This window comes from Thalassophryne amazonica, chromosome 5 (assembly GCF_902500255.1).
Source record: "Thalassophryne amazonica chromosome 5, fThaAma1.1, whole genome shotgun sequence".
In the NCBI taxonomy this organism is placed as follows: Eukaryota; Metazoa; Chordata; class Actinopteri; order Batrachoidiformes; family Batrachoididae; genus Thalassophryne; species Thalassophryne amazonica.
Window position 1 is genome coordinate 55045870 of NC_047107.1, and position 15420 is coordinate 55061289.

The 15420-nt window shown below is 41.4% G+C and overlaps 1 protein-coding gene across 3 annotated transcripts in view; it reads left to right on the plus strand.

Moving 5' to 3' along the window:
• Positions 1 to 15420, plus strand: part of emid1 (EMI domain containing 1) — a 328184-nt gene that overhangs the window by 296855 nt on the left and 15909 nt on the right. For all 3 annotated transcript variants that reach the window (XM_034170293.1, XM_034170296.1, XM_034170294.1), the window contains exons 9-14: positions 5325 to 5423; positions 9798 to 9887; positions 10614 to 10666; positions 10814 to 10876; positions 10976 to 11020; positions 11677 to 11721. In XM_034170293.1, the coding sequence (XP_034026184.1) occupies positions 5325 to 5423; positions 9798 to 9887; positions 10614 to 10666; positions 10814 to 10876; positions 10976 to 11020; positions 11677 to 11721 (395 nt within the window). The remainder of the gene's footprint in view (positions 1 to 5324; positions 5424 to 9797; positions 9888 to 10613; positions 10667 to 10813; positions 10877 to 10975; positions 11021 to 11676; positions 11722 to 15420) is intronic.

The following is a 15420-nucleotide window of genomic DNA, read 5'->3' on the forward strand; positions in this document are numbered from 1 at the left end:
GACATGCATTAGACCTATTTTGATATTAGTAATTACCCGCGATTGCATAAAACCCTTCATTGATTTGCATTGTGGATAAACGGCCAACAGTTTAGATATGCATCCAACAGTTTAGATAGAGCAAGTACTACCTTGCGAATAATACGACATACAGTATTCTTGCTCAGATGTTCAGCATCACCGATGGAATACATATATTGTCCACTGGCAGAATATCTAAGCGCAAGGCACATTATCCGCTCGATCGTCGGGGCATTGTTACACTGTAAAAAATGACTTGTTTTCACAGGAAAACGCTGGCAGCTGTGATTACCAGGGACTTCCTGTAAAACATACAGCAGCACAGTAGATAACATTACAGACATAATATGTATGTGGATTTACAGTGAATGAACCACGGCTGACTCACATTAAAGGAACTGTTACATCTACAAACAAGAGCTCTTTTTTTTTTTGTACATTTAACCGCTGTATTTTTTACAGTGGTGACCACAACTGCCAGTGTCTTCCTGTAAAAACAACCTTTTTTTTTACAGTGTACGATGGGTGATGTTACATACGTCTGGCCCGATCAGCTGTCAAAGATAACGAATTCCCTCGGCTGAGGATCTATATCTTTCATAGAGAATATCGTCCGGGTATGTCAGCGGATTCCAGCGGTCTTTAAAAACCCTCGCCCTGCGGAGAGAGCCCCCACAATTTGTGCCCCAATATCAAACGGATCATCCAGGTAGGCCGGGTGTCCCGTCGAGATGAGGTGCGTCGCGCTACTGTGCATGCGTGCGCATGCGCACATCGTTCTACCCAGATTTGGTCACCCGTCGAGATGAGGTGCGTCACGCAATTGCACATGTGGAGATGATGTAACTCACTCGATGTGCAACTGCGCATGCGCATTTTGTTTTTTGTTGTTTTTTTCCCCCCTCTACCCACCACGGAGAAGTGCGCTTCATTTGCGGAGGTGAACAGCCAGTGGAGCAAACGACGTTTTTAAAAAATATATATAGAAACACACTGCTTCACCTTAAATGCACAAGTCCGTTTCAGACGATCAGCACAGACCCTTTCTCTTAAAAGGCTTTATTTTACTCAGCATGTGGCTTTGTAAACTTGTAGCATCGCCTACATTGATTAGCGCTTACATTAGTTATGGACATGCTCTACGGTCTTCTGGGATTTTTATACATTTACTTGCCCATCAAAATAAGCGAACTTCATCAAGTAATTTTTTCAGTACACACGTGCTTACGCGAGGCACCTCATCTTGACGGCGCACCTCCGCTCGACAGACTTATCTGTCAAACGCACCTCATCTTGAGAGAACACCGGCATTGTCTTCGGAGTGATGCAGGTGGATGGACGGTACTTATAAAGGGAGTGGTTAAGCGGAAACCTCACGCTAATCCTGGAACATAACCTGCTCGGAGCAGGTTTGGCGCAAAGCGTAAGTTGCCGTGGCAGCATGCCTCGATCGAAACCTATCCACCTTTCGTAGTACGGGTTAACCGGGAAGTTACTCCATACGTCATCAACTTTCTCCAGAAGTTACCCTGATAAGCCAGTAACCCCACTTCGTAGTACAGGCCCTTGGTCTTTAAATGGATAGACTGCATTTGTATCGCACTTTTCCTCACTACACACTGGGACCAAGTTGGGGATTAAGAACCTCGCCCTTGGACCCTTAGTGATTTTCAGGCCTGACAGAGGTATGAACCAAGCATCCTCTGGTCTCTTGCCCACCGCTTAACTGCTTAAATATGTGATGTTGGTGCAAATTCCTTATGGGTTAGCATTATTCTTTATTTCTTTCTTTCTTCCTTTATTCATTTATTTATTTATTTATTTTTAAAATGGCATTTATCTCATTTTGGAAATAAACCCTTCAATTTTCAAAACATTTGTAACTTTTAAAAATAATGTTTAAAATGTTTCTAAACCTTTTTACGAAGCTTTGTGAGATCAGACTCATAATTCTTCAGACTTCAGACAACTTTATTGATCCCAAAAAAAGGGCAATTACGTTGGGTAATTCATTAAAATAATAGCAACCAGCAAACACGTTCAGATGAAAACATTTGCTGTTTAGAAATAACATTAGCTCATGTAGCAATCGCAGCACAAGACCTGTCAATGACAGATGCATGACATAAAGTTGGTGACAGAAGACAGATCTGCTGGAGGAGGGTGAGAGGAGGCATTTCAGTGGCAGGAGAGGCCATGTTGAGCTCAGTATTACCTCGGGAGAGAGCAAACAATGAGGTCAGAAGCAGTTGTTTTGGTGACTTTTTCCCCCCACATTTTGAGAAATGCTCTAGTTAGAGGCTGTTACTGCTACACACACATTGTGTACTCGGTAGGGGGCATTTAATTTACTGTGTAGTAGTGCCAGTAACTGTCTGCACAGTTTGAAGCCATTTGAGTTTTCCCATGTGCTTAAGTGGGTTTCCAGTACCCCGTTAATGAGAGAAAAATGCAGTCACCCAGTGCATACAATCCCTGTCCTTAAGCACATTGTTGTCAACATGTGCACACACTCACACATATGTCTTGTTCCATATCTCCTCACTCAGTTTTGCTATTTCGATTACTATTTTTTCTGGGAAGCTACACCTGTTGACGTTCTGGGGCCTTGGGAAATTTTGGGGGTGCTGCGGTGTGTGTGAAAGGGGATATACTGTACGTACAAGTAATACAGCTCAGACATGAGCTCCCGTGTAGCTCCACAATCAGTGTAACTCTGTCATAAAACCCACACAAACCTGCTGTAAGTTTGTGCACGATGTAAAGGATACTCGAGCTCTAGGCACAAACTAAGATGACATTTTATTACTAGACTGATGATACATTAAATCTATAAATGACTCTCCTTATTTATTTAATCCATCACAGCTGTACACAAAACAGACATTTTCTAACATAGTATAGAACCAGTTTGTCATAAATAGGTGATTTTACACTTCAGAGTTCGATACCCTGATATGCTATAAAAAGCTCACGATAATATGACACTGTTATGATGTAACATAAATTCTATGGGCCCATTGTTTATAATGATGAAAATAAAATTATGAAATTAATGTTCCATTCAAAGGATCAATCAATCAATCAACTTTTTTCTTATATAGCGCCAAATCACAACAAACAGTTGCCCCAAGGCGCTCTATATTGTAAGGCAAGGCCATACAATAATTATGAAAAACCCCAACGGTCAAAACGACCCCCTATGAGCAAGCACTTGGCTACAGTGGGAAGGAAAAACTCCCTTTTAACAGGAAGAAACCTCCAGCAGAACCAGGCTCAGGGAGGGGCAGTCTTCTGCTGAGACTGGTTGGGGCTGAGGGAAAGAACCAGGAAAAAGACATGCTGTGAAGGGGGGCAGAGATCGATCACTAATGATTAAATGCAGAGTGATGCATACGGAGCAAAAAGAGAAAGAAACAGTGCATCATGGGAACCCCCCCACAGTCTACGTCTAAAGCAGCATAACCAAGGGATGGTCCAGGGTCACCTGATCCAGCCCTAACTATAAGCCTTAGCGAAAAGGAAAGTTTTAAGCCTAATCTTAAAAGTAGAGAGGGTATCTGTCTCCCTGATCTGAATTGGGAGCTGGTTCCACAGGAGAGGAGCCTGAAAGCTGAAGGCTCTGCCTCCCATTCTACTCTTACAAACCCTAGGAACTACAAGTAAGCCTGCAGTCTGAGAGCGAAGCGCTCTAATGGGGTAATATGGTACTACGAGGTCCCTAAGATAAGATGGGACCTGATTATTTAAAACCTTATAAGTAAGAAGAAGAATTTTAAATTCTATTCTAGAATTAACAGGAAGCCAATGAAGAGAGGCCAACACGGGTGAGATATGCTCTCTCCTGCTAGTCCCCGTCAGTACTCTAGCTGCAGCATTCTGAACCAACTGAAGGCTTTTTAGGGAACTTTTAGGACAACCTGATAATAATGAATTACAATAGTCCAGCCTAGAGGAAATAAATGCATGAATTAATTTTTCAGCATCACTCTGAGACAAGACCTTTCTGATTTTAGAGATATTGCGTAAATGCAAAAAGGCAGTCCTACATATTTGTTTAATATGCGCTTTGAATGACATATCCTGATCAAAAATGACTCCAAGATTTTCTCACAGTATTACTAGAGTGGGGAAAAACGGTTAGAGATGTGAACGGGTTGACGGTGTACACGGGGCTTCTGTTTAGGGCTACGCTTCCTCCTCACAGTCACCCAGTCGGCCTGCTTTCCCGACTGCCCGGGATCTGCCAGGGGGGAACTAACGGCGGCTAAGCTACCTTGGTCCGCACCGACTACAGGGGCCTGGCTAGCTGTAGAATTTTCCACAGTGCGGAGCCGAGTCTCCAATTCGCCCAGCCTGGCCTCCAAAGCTACGAATAAGCTGCACTTATTACAAGTACCGTTACTGCTAAAGGAGGCCGAGGAATAACTAAACATTTCACACCCAGAGCAGAAAAGTACGGGAGAGACAGGAGAAGCCGCCATGCTAAATCGGCTAAGAGCTAGTAGCTACGCAACCTAGCGGATTCCTAAAAACACACAAAGTGAATAATGTGTAAATAATTTAGAGGTGATTCAGCAGGAGTGCCTTAATTAAGGCACCAAACAGGCCATGAAGCAGCACAGGTAACGCACAACAGCGAACGCACGACAACGGTGCTAAAATAAAATAAAAATCGACTAAACACGCTGTGGAGCAGCACAGGTAACGCACGACAACAGTGCTAAAAAAAATAAAAAAATAAATAAAAACGAAAGCGTTAGCAAGCTAGTTAGCTTGCCAACGCTGATGAAAGTTAGCTGATAAAAGTGCTCCGTCGCGATGTTTCGACCGTTAGAGGTCTTCCTTAGGCGTTGGAGCACAGTAAAAAGGTAAAAAAGTAAAAAAGTCTTGAAAAAGACTGTTAGTTCAAAGTCCAAAGCAGCTGGTAGCAGTCTCTGTGTAAACAGTCCCAACAGACAGCCAAAATTCTGATGCAATCTCACTCCGAAGACAGGAAGTGACTATGACTATCCAATGATCAGTCAGGGTGAAGTTACTGGCATAGCAAACCATCTAGTAATGAATACTATTTGTGAATGTCCACTTAAAACTTAAATATTTGACCTCATTTTTTTTAATCTCATCTGTTTTTTTTGTTTGTTTGTTTGTTTGTTTTTTACTATGTATCGAATTGGGTGTGGAGAATTGCGGAATTTCACTGGTGTTGGTCCTGACAACTAAATGTCATGTATCATGATATTCCTAGAACACACTCTGCGAGTGTTTGCCACCACATTAATGTCTGCCACTCATTCATTCAGGGCCCCGTGGTCCTCCAGGACTTCCAGGAGAGAGGGGTCTACCAGGGCCACCAGGCCCACCTGGACCAGCCAGTGCCCGCATTCCAGAACCAGACGAAAGTAAGAACCTGGACATCTCACTCCTCATGCAAAAAAAAAAACATTCTGTTGCTTACTTCATGTACTATATCAGATTTTTTTGTATGTTTTCATTTATGTGTTTTTAAAATTCTTTCTACTGATTTGACACACGTAAATATGCATCTGAAACATTCCCAGGGGCCACAAATTTCATTCCATCCATATCAGACAGCCACTCCACTATGTCTGCCTACTCCTCACTTGAGGTGATCTTTTTCTAGGTCAAAACAGATGACCTCCATCCAGAGACAATTTGCTGTGAACTCAGCGCTAGCGTATGTAAACAAATGCATTAAAATCTACTGGTTTGTTATCTGTGTTGTCAGGCAGGATGAAGACCACTTTTACATATTTTAGTGTGACACTTCAAATTATTTTTCTTAAGGTGTCTGTATCTACCTCAGATATTTTCACCTTTGCTTTGTCTGAGTTTTGCAGGTTTTACTTAAAATGAGCATCAAAGGGGAGGTGAAACGGACAAGTAGATGATGCTGCTTCCTGTTATTTAGCAGCCACAGCAGACAGAATAACGATGGTTATTTAGTGGCCGGGGCGGGGGGGTGCAGATACAGGCTGAGACTGACACAGACTTCACATGCTGGGATGAGGACCTGTCCACCAACGATGTTACTCAACAACTTCCAGATGTGTACTCTTCAAACAGCTGAGGGGGGTGTGAGAGATGGATGAGAGCTTGCACCGACTCTTTCAGGGACAATGTTTTGGCAGTTATTATATGTGGATTTAGCGGTAAAATAAAATATGCAGCACACAGATTTGTAAGCATTACGTTCCTGTGTGGGAAGCATTAAGGCTGGCATGATGATTCCTGAGCCTGTGATCCATTTCTTTCACTTCAAAGTAACAGTAGGGAACACGGGGGATTCTGTGCTCAGCTTCCTTTGGAAAACACAGATTTATTTGGCCTCTGTCTTTGCATCTGGAGGTTGGAATTCCCTTCTGTGGAAGAGGAGTTCCTAATGAGCAACTAGAATAGAGAACCACGTACAACAGAGGCCTGCTAGGTTGAAAGTACAGCAGAACTGTCTGGGCCACAGAATGCTGTCTTCTAATTAGGATATGAAATGTGCACATTAAAGTCACATGGCAGAAAAAGAGAGAACATTGTTTTGATGTCACCTCTGGTCTCGATCTGTTTGTGGTATGTAGCAAAGTGACAGCTGGAGGGCGTTCCTGACTCTCTGAATGCCTGTTATCTCATGCTGCAGTAATCAGATCTAATTCATGCCAATTGTGACACACTAACCTCATCTCTCCCGTGGATGTGCATGCCCCTCTTCAGCAAGTCCTTTATGTGCTGATGGACTTATTGTAGTTCTCATCACGAAATGTGGAAAACTTTTTATGCAGTATTTAGCAACTTTTCCTCCACATATGAAGCAATGATGGATCTTATTACTGCAGGGATGTTTAACCACTTTTTTAGTGTAGTATGTTCCCCTGCTGGAGTATTTGGCTGAAGACTGAGTATTTGTTGGAAAACACTGCCCTCTGGAGGAAATTGTAATGGCATAAACATCACTGGCCTTTACTCCAGCCTTTCAGGCCAGCTGTATTCAACCATGACATAATCCATTATGTCCAAACTGGTGGGGGGGGGGGGGGGGGCAGAATTGGCATCGCAAGGATCATGAAACACTGTATTGCACTTAGAATTAATCAGAATCACAAGACTCCTGTGATGCAGAAAGACCATTCATAAGACAGCTAAGTCAGCCACAAAAACAAGTAAAGTGCTTGCTGGAGTCGTCCTTCCGACATGCTTGGCTGACATTTGTGGAGGCTCCCTCCTGCCTCTTGCTGCTTATGCCCTGCTTTGGGAAGGACTTCAAAATATTTGATGCCATCGTGCCCACTCTCAGTCTGGACATCACAGACCTGCTAGATGACACTCTGAGGCAGTGCAGTATCTGTCAGGGTGTAGCCAAGTGGGAGTGTCTCTGGTGTTATGAAGATATGGACATCATGCCTGGTCGTCTTAAACAGAGTCCAGTGTGACAGTGTCGAGCTTCAAATAGTCTGGTAAAGATGGCTGTTCCTGAGGGAACATGGTCTGGTCCTTTGCACTGGACCCTCCAGTGGATGTCCAGGACGAGATGATCTGGATTTTCTCCACTGTGCCTAATGAACTGAAGCCTGATGTTGATGACTTCTTTAAGTCAATGGTCACAAAAAAAAAAAAGCCTGTAGACATCCAGCATTGAGCTAAAGTATCCTTTTTATGTTTTATCTCTGGATTCTTTGTCAAATCCATCATATTAATGGACCCAAATCTTCAACAGGAAATGTTTGGAGAAGGTGATGGTCTGGTGATTAAGTGTTGGGCTTGAGACCAGAGGATCCTCGGTTCAAATCCCAGCCTGACCACAAAATCACTAAGGGTCCTTGGGCAAGGTCCTTAATCCCCTAGTTGCTCCCAGTGTGTAGTGATTACCTTGTATGGCAGCACTCTGGGTGAATGTGAGGCATTATTGTAAAGCGCTTTGAGCATCTGATGCAGATGGAAAAGTGCGACATAAATGCAGACCATTTATTTATTTATTTAAAGTTTGAGTTGGACAGGAAAGCATAGAGTTGATATTCCTCAATACCGTGTGTGTGTGTGGGCAGGTGGGCGGGCAAATAGGACCTTTCAAGAACAGACAGATTAAAAAAAAAACTATTCATAAAAAAAAGAATAAAAGGTAGATAAAATGAAAATACCCAGAGGTGAGCTTAAGTAAGCAGGTGTTGAGCTGCTTTTTATAAGTGCCCATAGTGGCCTTTTAAACCTATGCGAGAGGGCACCAAAGTTTAGACTCTACAACCTCAACCGCTTTGTTCTTGAAACAACCAGCAGACCCTGATTTGAAGACTGTAGAGACTACGAGTGACTAACCCTGCATAGGCACATAACAAATGTGTTTTTGGTTGATAATGACGTCATTTAATGACACTTTAGTGACAGTCATTATGACGGTACTTGTACCACATACACACAATCACTCATCTTCAACCGCTTACTCCATTTAAGGATCACGGGGGATGGAGCCTATCCCAGCAGTCACAGGGCATGAGGCAGGCTACACCCTGGACAGGATGCCACTCTGTCACAGGACCACATGTAGACAAACAAACACATTCACACCCGCAAGCACACCTATGGACAATTTAAAGTTTCCAATCCACCTAACCTTCACGTCTTTGGCTGTGGGAGGAAGCTAGAGCACCCAGAGGAAACCCACAGAAACACGGAGGGAACATGCAAACTCCATACAGAAAGGCCACAGGTGGGAATCAATCCCATGACCTTCTTGTTGCGAGGCACCACTGCTAACCATTAATTCACCGTGCTGCCCACTTATACCACTTAATGGTAAATAACTAACTGATTGATAAAAAAAAATTGGATCACCTCTGTCCCTATTTGTTGTGGAAATATCCTGGTGTGTGTGTGTGTGTGTGTGTGTGTGTGTGTGTGTGTGTGTGTGTGTGTGTGTGTGTGTGTGTGTGTGTGTGTGTGTGTGTGTGTGTGTGTGTGTGTGTGTGTGTGTGTGTGTGTGTGTGTGTGTGTGTGTGCGCGCACATGTATTGTCACTCATAGCATTTGACTGCAAATTAGTACCGATTGATATGTGCTTTACATCACTTCTGTAGCTATACTGGTGTGGAGATATCCTGGAAAATGTGTCTTTTGGACTAAATTTTAGACAACCTTAATCTTGAGGTTTGATGTGTCCAAATGTTAAACATCTGGAGACACTCACCCAAGGAATTGCCCTACCAACTTCAGTGAATGTCTGCTTGTCCATTTCAGAGTTATTTTGCACATACAAAAGACACACATGAGAGATTACAGTAATTCAGTTCATTTCAATGTGTTTATGCAGCACTAAATCATCTGGTAAATCACCCTGAGGCGCTAAAGTCTAAAAGTCTAACCTTACCCACCCCCCAAAACATGCAAATTGGCAACTGTGGTCAGGAAAAACTCTTGTCATTTGTTTTTTGATTATACGAATAAACTTGAAGTAGACCATGACTGGACGGTTCTAAGTTAAATCCCCATATAGACAGGGGAAGGAAGGTGAAAGAAAAGCACTGATCTCAGTCTCACTATCACTAACGTGTGCTTAAGCAAGGACCTTATTCCCCAAATGATCAAACAAAACTTGGTGAAAAGCTTGGTTCTGCTTTGAAAGATGAATCTTTGAGGCAGACAGTTGATAAAGTGGATGAGTCCGAAAAACTTTAAAAGAACATTGCAACTATCAAAGTCTGAGTCATTGTCAAGTAAGAATTTTACATGATCAAAATTTATATCACCTTTGTTCTTTGTCATTTTAACTTCAGATCAAGGTAAAGACAACTTCTTCACCAACACATTCCATGATTCACAAGGTTCACCTGTCCCAGGGCCTCAGGGCCCCCCTGGCCCCATCGGTGAGTGCTTACTATTACTAATCTTGTAACAGTACACAAAATGTTTCTTTAAAATAAGTTCAGTAAAGGCCCAGGATCTGCCCCATGATCCTGGTTTCTTTTATCATGATGACATGATCACACCAAGATAGACGGACAAATTGTGAGAGAAGCATAACCTCTTTGCTGAGGTTTGGAGATCAAAGTGCAATGATCAGGATGAAAGCACAATCAAAGCTCAAGGTCAAAACTTGGTTAGGATCAAAGATGAAAAATAAGGATCAACGATCAAGATCAGAGTTTAGCAGTTATGATCCAAGATCAATCATCACAATCAAAGATCAAGGTCAAAGAGGAGCGATTAGGATGAAAGGTTAACAATCAGGATCAATAACCAAAAGATCAGGATTAAGGTGAGCAATCAGGACCAAGGGTCAGTGAACAGGAGCTAGGAATGTTAGAGATCGAAGGAATAGCCCTCTCACAATGGAAAAAGAAAGCGGATTAAGGAAATATAAAGAGAGGATGTATGGTTTGTGCTTTCTAAGAGCTGTTCTTGTCATCATGTGGTTTCATTTTCTGTAGTTTATATTAGGATTAGGTTCTGAACAAGATAAGCACACACAAAATATCGACAGTCTACTCCATGGCTTAATATATGATGGTGTATTTTAGGCTCTTTGTTTCTGACAAGGCTGAGGTTTCAAATATTATGTGTTCATATTAATCTTTCTATACAATATGTAGGTCCACCAGGTCCCAAAGGCCCAGTTGGACCTCCTGGCCCACCAGGACTGAATGTAAGCTTCCTAACAAAAAAGTAGTGTTGTCATTATGTTATATATTTTCTGAAGCATAGAGTATGCCTTTGGCTAGAGAATGCCTATACATTTGTTACAGCACTAATTTGTTGTTGTCTTTTTAAATTTCCTCTTTTGACTTGATAGGGAAAACCTGGATCCCCTGGAATGAAGGGCCCTGTTGGGCCAAAAGGAGAGCGTGGGGAGAGAGTGAGTATAACGCCCATAAATAAATCATATTCAGCATGCCCTATTTACAATGATCTCTACAGCCCCAAAATGCCTAATGACCTTGATCTGTATTTTCAGGGTCCTTTAGGTTATCCAGGAGAGAGGGGCTTCAAAGGAGAGCCGGTAAGACACCTCCACCCTGCTGCTTCAGGATTTTTACCACAGTAAACAAGTACAACTACGGAAGGTATTGCATTCACTGGATAAAAAAAAAAATAGTCCGCTGATCTCATAATTACGAGATCTTTTCTCATAATTACGAGATCAGCGGACTATTTTTTTTATACAGTTAATGGTTAATGCAGTATGCTCTCTCTCTCTCTCTCTCTCTCTCTCTCTCTCTCTCTCTCTCTCTCTCTCTCTCTCTCTCTCTCTCTCTCTCTCTCTCTCTCTCTCTCTATATATATATATATATATATATATATATATATATATAAACAAATTAAACACCTGCTCTCATAATTACGAGAAAAGATCTCATAATTACAAGATCTTTTTCTCGTAATTGAGATTTTTTTTCTCGTAATTCCGAAATCTTTTTTGCGTAATTATGAGATCCTGATCTCGTAATTACGAGATGAGCAGGCTAATTTTTTTTAATCCAGTGAATGCAATACACTTCTGTATATAACACATCATAGATGGATTTTAGGGTAAACTGCAGGAAACACACAAACACAGTCTCAAAGAACAAATAAGCCCTCCTAATCTGCTGTGCTATTTTTGTAGTTATTTTGAAGAGCAGTAACAATCTTCTGTTGGTAACACTGTCTTTGCAGGGAGTTCCAGGCCGAAAGGGGGAGCCAGGAGAGAAGGGCCTACCGGTAAGATGCGGTTGTGGGTAGTTCAATGGTAGAGATAAGTGGCCTGGACTGAAGGCTTTTGAGTGTTTGCTAGAATATTAATAAAATATTGTAAGATTCCTGAGCAGCACGTGGCTTAGTGGTTAGCACTGTTGCCTCACAGCGAGAAGGTCTTGGGATCGATTCCCACCTGTGGCCTTTCTGTGTGGAGTTTGCATGTTCTCCCCGTGTTTGTGTGGTTTCTCTGTGGGTGCTCCGGCTTCCTCCCACATCCAAAGACATGCAGGTTAGGTTGACTGGAAACTTTAAATTACGAGTGTGAATGTGTTTATCTATCTATATGTGGCCTCATGACGGACTGATGTCCTGTCCAAGGTGTACCCCACCTCACACCCTATTACTGCTGGGACAGGCTCCAGCTCCCCGCTACCTGATCTTGGATAAGCGGTTGAAGATGAGTGTGTGACATTCCTATGTTGTGCAATAAATGTTTTGTGTAATCACTACCTTTCCTTTAGCTCTCTCACGTTAAAAGAGCAGTTTAAATGTAAGATTGATAAATGTATTTATGTATATATGTATTTACATAACCAAAAATTCACTTACTATTGTCGTGAATCTATTCAGTGGGTTAAATTAAGTGGAACCATGATTCACTGCTCAGGTTCTCAGCTTCATAATTTCTTTCCTGTAATCAAAAACTGCCTCTTTTTATCTTATTGCTCGTGTCTTTGTGATTTCAGCTGGTGTTCCGTATGATTCTTCTTGTGAAATCTTTTGATGTTGATGTGTTTTTGTTGGTCCGTGGGGTGTGCTCTGGACTGCTGTCCCCTGTCCTCTCGACCCTAAAGCTGTCTGGCTCCCTCTGCAAGCTGCTATCTCCATGGCTACCTGTTACAGTCACCTTTTCAGCATTGAACTTTGGCATATACACGTACAAAGATCACTGACTCAAAGAAAGCAAAAAATTATTATTGCCTTCCTGTCTGGAATCAGTCATTTCTGTGCTGTCTTTCATCAGAGCTTTAATAATCCCAAAAGAAAAACTGATTAAATGTATATGCCAAATCACTCCATATGTGTCAGTGGTGGGTACTGTTGGGTTTAGAGGTGTTGTGTTCTAATGTGAGTGGAGTGGATACAGCTTCCCTCTTATGTCCCACAATGCAACTTTGCATGATTTCATCTTGGAGTACTGCACCACATATTTCCTTGTGCATGTAAAAACTAACTTTAAATGTTTTTCTCATTGATACGTAGCACAGAAAAAAAAAGGCAAAGTAGCTCCAAAAAAAAAAAAAATTGTAATATGTAACATGGCTGATTGTTCTTGCAGTGTGTATCCTACTTTATCATAAACTGCCCCAAGCAGATTATTTGGACTGACTGTATCATCTTGATTTTAGTGTCAAATTATTTCCAACTTACAAAAATCATTTCTCATCTGCATTACATCACCATAAGTTGAACTACAAGTGTACTTGGGGAGTTCATAGCTTTGCAGAGATCCAACAGTCCTCCAGTTACATCTCCTTCGACATTATGAAGTTATTCTTTAGATGTCATTAAAAACATTCTTCAGTTCATATTTTTCTGTTGTTTATTCATAAGCACTTGTTTTTTATCCCGTTTTATGTTTGAGCCTTATTATTGATCCTGATCACTATTCTTTGATCAGATATTTTTTGTCACTAATCTTTGGTATTTGAAGTTCACACCGAGGTTATGTTTTAATCACTGTTTGTCTGTCTGTCTTTGATTATGTAATAAGAATCAAAGGAATCAAGAAATAAAATCAGAAAAAGCATGGATCAAAGGCAGGACTTGCCCCTTGATCAGGATCAAAGGAGGCAATTAAGTTACTTAGTAACACTTTCAGAAGGTTCTGGGTGTGATCGAGCCTGGTCCTTTCTGTGTGGGGTTTGTGCAGTCTCCGTGTTTGCATGGGTTCCCTCCAGCTGCTCCGGGTGCCACAATATTATGTAATTATATGTATACAACCCCTGGCAAAAATTATGGAATCACCGGCCTTGGAGGATGTTCATTCAGTTGTTTAATTTTGTAGAAAAAAAGCAGATCAAAGACATGACACAAAACTAAAGTAATTTCAAATGGCAACTTTCTGGCTTTAAGAAACACTGTAAGAAATCAGGAAAAATAATTGTGGCAGTCAGTAACGGTTACTTTTTTAGACCAAGCAGAGGGAAAAAAAATATGGAATCACTCAATTCTGAGGAAAAAATTATGGAATCATGAAAAACAAAAGAACGCTCCAACACATCACTAGTATTTTGTTGCACCACCTCTGGCTTTTATAACAGCTTGCAGTCTCTGAGGCATGGACTTAATGAGTGGTAAACAGTACTCTTCATCAATCTGGCTCCAACTTTCTCTGATTGCTGTTGCCAGATCAGCTTTGCACGTTGGAGCCTTGTCATGGACCATTTTCTTCAACTTCCACCAAAGATTTTCCATTGGATTAAGATCCGGACTATTTGCAGGCCATGACATTGACCCTATGTGTCTTTTTGCAAGGAATGTTTTCACAGTTTTTGCTCTTTGGCAAGATGCATTATCATCTTGAAAAATGACTTCATCATCCCCAAACATCCTTTCAATTGATGGGATAAGAAAAGTGTCCAAAATATCAACATAAACTTGTGCATTTATTGATGATGTAATGACAGCCATCTCCCCAGTGCCTTTACCTGACATGCAGCCCCATATCATCAATGACTGTGGAAATTTACATGTTCTCTTCAGGCAGTCATCTTTATAAATCTCATTGGAACGGCACCAAACAAAAGTTCCAGCATCATCACCTTGCCCAATGCAGATTCGAGATTCATCACTGAATATGACTTTCATCCAGTCATCCACAGTCCACGATTGCTTTTCCTTAGCCCATTGTAACCTTGTTTTTTTCTATTTAGGTGTTAACAATGGCTTTCGTTTAGCTTTTCTGTATGTAAATCCCATTTCCTTTAGGCGGTTTCTTACAGTTTGGTCACAGACGTTGACTCCAGTTTCCTCCCATTCGTTCCTCATTTGTTTTGTTGTGCATTTTCAATTTTTGAGACATATTGCTTTAAGTTTTCTGTCTTGACGCTTTGATGTCTTCCTTGGTCTCCCAGTATGTTTGCCTTTAACAACCTTCCCATGTTGTTTGTATTTGGTCCAGAGTTTAGACACAGCTGACTGTGAACAACCAACATCCTTTGCAACATTGCGTGATGATTTACCCTCTTTTAATCAATCAATCAATTTTATTTATATAGCGCCAAATATAAATTGGCGCTATATAAACTGAAACAAAGGAGGTTGATAATCCTCTCCTTTGTTTCAATTGACATCTCTCGTGTTGGAGCCATGATTCATGTCAGTCCAAGGCCGGTGATTCCATAATTTTTGCCAGGGGTTGTAGTTAGGCAGTCATTTTGGGGGGGGGGGGAGTACTTATATTTAGCACTTACAATACAATTAAAAGATTTGTTCTCTATTTTATCAAAATTTGTAGCATTTTGACACCAAGATCAATGTAGTGCCTTCAGTACTGCTAAAATTACATAATTTTACAGAATAATGGTGGCCATGTTGAAAACAGCATATTCAAACCTTTAATGTCAAGTAAGTAAGTCCCTTCGGCTGCTCCCTTGTTTGCACTCAGGGTCACCACAGCAAATCCAAGGTGGATCTGCATGTTGAATTGGCACAGGTTTT